This window comes from Telopea speciosissima, chromosome 5 (genome assembly GCF_018873765.1).
Source record: "Telopea speciosissima isolate NSW1024214 ecotype Mountain lineage chromosome 5, Tspe_v1, whole genome shotgun sequence".
NCBI classification, from domain to species: domain Eukaryota; kingdom Viridiplantae; phylum Streptophyta; class Magnoliopsida; order Proteales; family Proteaceae; genus Telopea; species Telopea speciosissima.
Window position 1 is genome coordinate 52,232,153 of NC_057920.1, and position 8,627 is coordinate 52,240,779.

The 8,627-nt window shown below is 37.9% G+C and overlaps 1 protein-coding gene across 1 annotated transcript; it reads left to right on the forward strand.

The window, feature by feature from the left end:
- Positions 1 to 3,093: 3,093 nt before the first annotated feature.
- LOC122662371 (plant intracellular Ras-group-related LRR protein 6-like) lies at positions 3,094 to 8,411 on the forward strand. Its single transcript, XM_043857986.1, has 3 exons — positions 3,094 to 3,276; positions 3,443 to 3,612; positions 7,730 to 8,411. Exons 1-3 carry the CDS (start codon positions 3,094 to 3,096, stop codon positions 8,409 to 8,411), a joined length of 1,035 nt encoding a protein of 344 aa, XP_043713921.1.
- Positions 8,412 to 8,627: the final 216 nt, after the last annotated feature.

Genomic DNA, 8,627 nt, shown 5'->3' on the forward strand with positions numbered 1-8,627 from the left:
TGCGAGGTGAAAAATGAAATGTCTAAAGAAAAGCCCCTCTATGGCTGAGACTGTGAATTAGCAAAAGTCAAAGAAGTGAGTTATCTCCTCAAGTTGTCAGGGTGAATTTTGAATCCTACTAGCACTTCATTCATTGTGAGAGAGAAAAGAGATAGATAAAACGAGTCCATTGAGGGCGAGATATGATTTTTTGGAATTAGGGACGAGGGATTGTAGCCCTTCTCTATCAGTTATGAGCTAAATCTTATTAGCACTTTGTTCAGGGTGCTAGAACCAAGAAGATGCTCAAAATTGTGAGATTAAGCCTCTCCTTTCTTTATTAGCAGTACCGAGTCCATACTCCACTCTTTTGACAATATTCGGAATTATGAGATTGATACTCTCCTTTGTATGGTACGTAGCAGTATTGAGTCCATACTCCACACTATGGTGTAACCAAGTTTTGGGCTACAAACTATATTGATCCCTTTTTTTTTTTTTTTAATCAAAATGTAAATATATATTTGGTTCTTTAGCTTAGCTTGGTATGAAATGGATAATCCAAGTGTCTGCATCTCTCTCTCTTGTATAAATTGTATGATTTACAGGTAACTTTATAAATGGCATCAGTATTCAGTATCGGTCCATATCAGTCTCTCTTGAGAATTCAGTAAGTACCTTTTCTTCTACTCTTCTTAGTCTTTGATTTTCTTATGTTTTCTACTTTTGATTTTATATTGTATTTATTTTAATAGATATGTGATTGCATGTATCACAATGCATAAAACAATATATATAAACCAATAGAAAATCTAGATCGAAAAAGAATCACATTATTTTAACTTTTAAAATTATAAAAATAAAAATAAACATTATCGGATAGACGAACACAAAGATATACTTCAGATATTTTATTACCTTCAAATTACTAAACGAATTAGATAATAATCGGTTGGATAGAGGTATATCATATTCGTATCTGATTAGTTTTCGGACAGATTCGGATTCTCCTAAACGGCTACGAACGTCGTTCGAGTACGGATTTTCGAATATTCATCAAAGTGATATGAGGAAGGAAAACATGTTTATTGTGATTTTACATCATTAGACCTTCAATTCAAGTGATACATCACATAAGAGGACAAAAAAGAAAGTAAATAAAATTACGGTTTCTGTTAGGATCCGAATCTAACTAATAATATCAAATGATTTAAATATGAGTATTTATCTTACAAATCCAAACACCTTGATTTGAGATCGAATGTGATTATTAATTAGATATCCAATTATCTTAAGTGGAAACTTTAGAGGAGGAGGAAGGTATATATATCCCTAATCCCTTTAAAGAAAACTTTAAAGTAATTCACTTGATTTCATTTTATATGATATGACATTTGATTTGGAAATATTCTTTCATATCCTCATTGTACCACATGGATTGATGATGTGGCTATTTTGACATAGATTAGGTTAACAGTTAACTATGTGTTAAATTTTATATGCAAATGCAATCGAATATGTCCATGCAAACTAATATATATATCTTGAGTTGAAGTATTTCTTGGAAAATTTACGGTTTTTTTTTTTTTCTTCTAATGATAAGGGGATCGAAAATTTTCATTCAAATAAAACAAAAAATGAATAAAACCTCCTGGATTTTCATTCTCTCAAGTGGAATCCAATCGTAAAAATATGAGCAGTGACATCTTTTTATCCTCTCCAGTGTTGGGTGGATAAATTTCCCTAACGAGGGAGGTGGAAGTCCAAACATGTCTCCTGAGTATATCTATTATCGAAAAATGGGCGTTATTTTGACAAAACCCTTCCTATGCCCTTAACCGCAAATCTGGATCAGCTACCCACATGGGGACGGGTGGGGACAGATCTGATCCCTCCATGGGGGTGTGGGCCTCCATGGGGCGGACAGATCTGATCCCTCCATGGGGGAGTGGGCCTCCAGGGGGCGTGGGTCCCACACCCCCATGGAGGGTTCAAATCTGTCCCACCCGTCCCCATGTGGGTAGTAGATCTGAACTCACCGACCGCATGCAATCAGTAAGTCGAGAGTTCAAACTCTTTTTTTTTTCATGTTCAATGATAAAAAGAACAAGTCTTGTAAGGCCACTCTAGGGGTGTCAATCGATCAGTTCGGGTTGAGTCGGTTTCAATGTGGAATGATGAATCTGAAATCAGACCTATAAGGGTAGTTCGGTTTTAGCTTAGATTTGGTTTTGTTTCGTATTGTTATCGGGGTCAACTTCAGTTTTAGCATGGTTTGGGTTCGGTTTAACATACATATTTATATAAAATTAAGGAAAAATTTGCCTTTTTTTAATGGGTTTCGGGTTGTTATCGGTTTTTTATCGAGGTAGATTGGTTTGGTTTAGGTTTCAATCCGGGTTTTGAACCCGTTTTGGCTTTGGTGTCAATTTCTTTCAATTTCCGGTGTGGTTCAATTCGGTTTCTGAATTGCAATATCCCAATCCAAAACATGCCCAATAAGACATTGGTCCAATTCGGTCCAATTTACCCGGTTCAGCCTCAATTTTGAAACCCCAGGCCATAATGCATATCTGATCGATGTGCATCACCACCAACTTTATAACTATATCCCTATGACTTGAGTGTCCTTCTCCAAATGACCCCTGAGAAAGAGGGGATTGTCCATGGATTGATAGAATATTGAAAAAGATTTTAAGAAGGATTTGGCCGAATCTTGATTAATTAAGCAACCCGAAATTCAGGGGCATCTTTCACCCCCAAAAATAAATAAATAAATAAAGAAATAAGAGGCATCGGTCAGCATAGTACCCCCAAAATAAAGGGTTGACCTTTCTACGGTAAAGAAACGTGGCTACGCAACCCTAAACTACGGCTTTGTACTTCCTAGACGTCATGTACACGTGGATGGACTCGTACGTCCTTGCTTTATCCACGCATATAACTACGGTGCTACGGTGGTTCATTCTCCAAAATCTTATGCTCCACTACTTCTCTCTCCTCCTCCTCCTCCTGCTCCTCCAATAAGTCGTAACGCCTATCATTTATTTCCTTCCTTCCTGTCTTCTCTCTCTCTCTCTCTCTCTCTCTCTCTCTGTCTCTGTGTGTGTAAAGATGATGTATGGGCAGCAGCAGCAAGTGAGGCTGGATGTAAAGAAAGCGGAGAGGAGAAGATCTATGAAAGAAGAGAAGCTGGAGAACGTCGATCTTAGTGGCATGTCTTTGGATTCTCTGCCAAATCCTCCTCTAAACTTGGCCATTATCAGCACTTTAGATCTCTCCAACAACAATCTTGAGGTTTATTTTCTTCCCCAACTCTCTCTCCCTCTCTCAAATTTCTGTTGTTCTTTTCACTAAATTGTTTTAGGGTATCGATTAGCCTCTCTCTCTCTCTCTCTCTCTCTCTCTCTCTGTGTGTGTGGGATATCTGCTGTTCTTATAAATATTCGTTGATTACCTACAGAGCATCCCAGAGTCTTTAACTGCGAGATTACTAAACGTGGTAGCGTTGGACGTTCACTCAAACCAGCTTAAATCCCTACCAAACTCGATTGGTTGTCTAACAAAGCTCAAGATCCTCAACGTCTCTGGCAACCTTATTGAAACCTTCCCCAAAACCATTGAGAATTGCAGGTCGGTGCTTCTTCTTCACTTCTTTCTATTTCTCTTCTCTTTAGTTTATTTATTTATTTTTTTTGGTAACATTTTTAGTTTATTTTAAGTTACTCATAAATGTTATTACCTTATTAGATGAATTTTTATTTTTGTCACAAAGATGTGTTATTTTTGCAATTTCACAAAACATTTATTCTGCTGTGTGGATACATTCGTTTCGACCGTTGGATAGAGAGGACATGGTCTAGATTAGTCATAAGTCAAATTTCAGAGTTTAATTCAATCAAATATCCTCTTTTGTATTGACACAAATCATGTGTAAATGGATGGCTTTGATTGTTTTGTGGTTTTAAAAACATCATCTTGTTATATGGATAATTATTCTATTTATTAATATTTAAAGGAAAAAAATTCTATTAGGCTCACAACTAGGGATGTCAATGTGGTCTTAGGGTGTCAACTCGGTGCCGAAATTGTATACCACAATCGGAACCGTACTGGTAATATACCGCATTACCAGGAATGTATTGTACCAAACATATTTGGTACGGTACCATATGGGAAAATGGTATTGTACTTGGTACGATATGGTATCGGTATGAAGGTTGAACTGTCTATACATATCGATACTATACCAAATACTGATACCATATCGAATTGAAAGCATGTATAAGTATCTATGTATTTCATATATATAATATATAATAATTTATATATACAATATAACATACTAAATATAACATATTTCATATTATATATAATAATTTTATTAATTTTATATATAAAATACTACATATCAAAATACCAAATACCGATATCATACCGAATACCATATCGAGTCGGTACGATATTGTTATGGGAAAATCACCATTTATCCAGTATGACAGTATCGATATGGCGTATTTGACTTCTGTACCGTATCAAAACCGTACCGATTATCGGTACCTTACCAGATTGACACCCTTAATTTGGCCTGCCCAAATTGAGCCTATCCTAAGCCCGGACAGGGTTTGGGCTGAGGTTGTCAGCCCGTAGAGTGGTCCCTGGGGTGCGATTTTCAAGCCCGAGGTTAGGTTGCTTTGAGCCTAGTTTGGACCAGCTCGACCCTATGTAATATGTGTATATAAATAGAGAGAGAGAGAGAGAGAGAGAGCATTCCTTTGTCGAGTGGCCCCTACACCAATGTGGAGGCCAATGGGAGCACCTGCTTAAGCATCCAACATGGGTGCGGGATGGTTATTTTCGCTACCCCCTGTGTCTAGGTGTAGGGGCAGGCGACCAAATAGCGTTCTTTTTCTCATAAATAAATTATAGGAAAGAAAACACTACTTGAGCGCATGCGATGCGCTATCCCTACGCCCAGACATAGAGGCGTGTGAAATGACCTCCGCATCCCATGGAAAGGTGAAAAATCTCAAAGATGCAGTAGTCATTTCGTGTGCCTTTGTGTTTGGGCGTAGGGACAGCACACCATACACGCCTAGGTACCGTTCTTTCTCCCATAATTTATAAATATATATTATATTTACAACTCAATTGTCCTCACATTCTCTGCTTTTTAATCACCGACATACACTACTCATCACATTCTTTGTTTTATATTCACTGACATACAATCATACAACAACCACTCATTATTTATTTTTCTTTCAAAGAAAAGCATTCAAAGACTAAAGCTCAACCTAACCTGGCTCAGCCCATCCCAAAAATGATTAATCAAAGCCAGGCTGGGTTGGCCTAGTCTGAGATATCCCAGCCCGACCTATTGTTCGGATGGGCTTGAGCTTAGGATTGGGCTGGAATTTTAAAAAACTCGACTCAACCCTACTCATTGATAGCCCTAACCACAAACAAGGGTACCTAGTACACTAGTACTTTCTCTTTATCTATCTGTCTATCTCCTCTACATATGAAATGGTCTTTCTGCAGCCTATGCAACAACGTCACCAGTCATTGATGCACCCAAACCTAATGTCTCTTGCTCAAGGAACCATAACAAAAAAAAAAGAGTATACTATTGAGGCCAGGTGGCACACATGGTCTCTGTTGTGCCGTCAGATATGCACTGCCGTCCCACCGGTACTGTAAAGAATTTTAATTGCACACTATTGCTTCCAAAATCTCTCTCTCTCTTCCCCCAACAAGGGAGAGAGACACAGGCTCCCGGACAGAAAACATTACCCCTAAAAAGAAGAATAAAAACGTCATCGACGTTTGTTTCTTTTCTCCTAATGGGACCCCAAGTTTTCCATTCTTTGAGTTTTCAAAGCAAGGGCGTATGACTATTTGAGTAGTCGATTTGAGTTCTATCGTATAAATAATCCTTAGATGGGATGGCTTGCATCAATCCATTAGTCAGGCAACGGTGGGACTTATATGAGGACGATATCTCCCAACCTCTTCTTCTTTGGCACGTTGGAATCACTGGCAAATTTTGTAATAATATGTCGGCTTGTCATGTTTGTCACTGTGTTGTGCTAATTAGTAGGTAGAGCCGTAGAGCTTTAATGTCTTAATTTATTGATGAACTTTATGGAAAATTTTTCCATATAATTACATTAAGGCCCCGTTTGTTTGACGATGAGAATGAGATGAGAATATTGTGGTATTGGGTCTCACAATGTACTAGGTTAGAGAACAAGAGTGAGATTTTTACTTTTTCAATAAACAGTAATCAAAATCCTTTATTTTTTTATGGGATATTGAATAACATCAGGATGGGATTTTCAAGTATCACGTTAACGGATAAAACATTTAATGTTGTTTCTCAACTTTTATAATTTCACTATCCCAAATTAAATAAACAAGATTGGAATGAAATTTTGAAATACCACATCAGCACTTTCCCACCCAATTCTCCAACCCTATTTAAGTCCCTGTCAGATTAACGGGGCTAAGAGTGGAATCCTATGTGTGAGACATGATTATGCAATGTGGGGGTGCCGATATTGTCAATTCAACCGTTGAATAGGGATATTACTACCTGTATCATCTACATGTTAAATTCATGGCCCATCTCAACTGTTTAGTCCATTACTTAAATGGATTGTATATTGTATTTAAGCCAAAAGTCATTGGAAAGTTGATGAACCAATTTTGACAGCTGGATTGATAGGGCATCATGTACATAAACCTTTAATTAATTTTCAATTCATTATTCAATCATTAAAATCCGTTGTATATTGAACCTTTAATATTCACTAAACTTGACTTATGATAGTGCCTATGGTGTCCTACTTTGGGGATGACATTCTAGGTCAATGGAAGTCTAGGGAGAGATCGAGTGTTGGACCATCCTATCCCCCATCTTCTCTAAGTAATAATACTAGGTAGTATGTAACAAGAATTGACCATCTTGGCCCCCTCTTGGCTTCTTAGTGGGTCTTTTGTCTAGTTCCATAGTGAATTTTGATTGAGTTTTGATCCGTTGTCTGTCAAATTCTGGCAATAGGAACACCGTTAGAGATTTCAGCCATTGTTGGATCGTTGTCCTTTACTGCCCGCTGCTCGAACACCTGTTGTTCCCTCACATGGGGGCGAAATGATGATTTAGCTTTTTTACTCGAACACACTATCCGAGGGAGATGAAGTCATCATTTCGTACCCCATATGAGGGGATAGCACTGTGCTGTTCGCACAGATAAAAATTCCTCAATTGGGGTTTTTGCCCCCAAAAGAAAAAATTGATTGTACAAACAAAGGAAATTGCCATGCTATAGGGAAGACTCTAGGGTTACATACCACAATGAAATTTTTATAAAATCAAAGAATTTTTGCGTAGGGTACAATTTTTTATTCTTTTTTTTTTTTTTTTTCCGTAATTACACAAATCACACACCAATCCCGAAAGATAACTAATTTTTGGAATCACAAAATGACGAATATACACAATACACACCACACTCACAAACCCGATGTGGAACTAAACCCATGACCCCACACAAGACAATATTTTTTTTTTGATAATCACACAAACCAGGGTACAATTTTCTATTCTTGATACATACACTAACCAACCAACTACGCTAACAGTCGTTTCTTTTATCCATACTGTCAGTCCATGGATTTTATTTTCAACAGAAATGTATTTTGGGCCATTTTAAGAAGAAAAGTAATAGTTTTGGTGGTTGCGCAGGTCTCTGGAAGAATTGAATGCCAACTTCAACAAGTTGAAGAAGCTTCCTGACACAATTGGGTTCGAGTGGCACAACCTAAAGAAACTTTCGGTGAACTCAAACAAGCTACCCTTTCTACCGAGTTCCATCTCCCATCTGACCTCTCTGCGCGTATTAGATGCCCGTCTTAATTGCCTCGGTTTCCTTCCAGAAGGAATGGAGAACCTAATCAACCTTGAAGTCCTTAACGTGAGCCAAAATTTCCAGTACCTTGACACTCTACCATACTCCATAGGTCTTCTTTCCTCTCTCATAGAATTGGACATAAGTTACAATCAAATCACCACCTTGCCTGAATCAATCGGATGTCTCAAGAATCTACAAAAGTTCTCAGTCGATGGAAACCCTCTTGTTTCACCTCCAATGGATACTGTGAAACGAGGATTGTTAGCAGTGAAAGAGTACTTGACCGAAAAGATGAACCAGAGCCCTAAAAGCCAGGTGAAGAAGAGGTCATGGTTAGGCAAGTTGGTGAGATATAAGACATTCAGTGGCCGTACTTCTGGGAGGGCATCTCATGAGGAGAGGGACAGATTCATCATGGACCATTACCAGTCGATTGATGGTCTGACTTCTCCAAGGTATATGGGGATGTTTTCGCCTCGCCGGCTCTTCTCACCAAGGAGCTATTTCAGCCCTTGATTGGTTAAGTCTATAGTGATGAATCTGATATAGTTTTTATGAAGTTGTTGAGATCTTTTAAAGGATTATCTGTTCATGGTCTGTGTAAATATGGTTGAACTTAGTATATTTTGTTGGTCAAGACATTGGTGAGTGAGTGATTTCTTGTTTGTACATTGTTGGTATTATTCTTGGATTTATTTTCTTCCTGAGAATTTTATTCTTAGTTATGTAGCA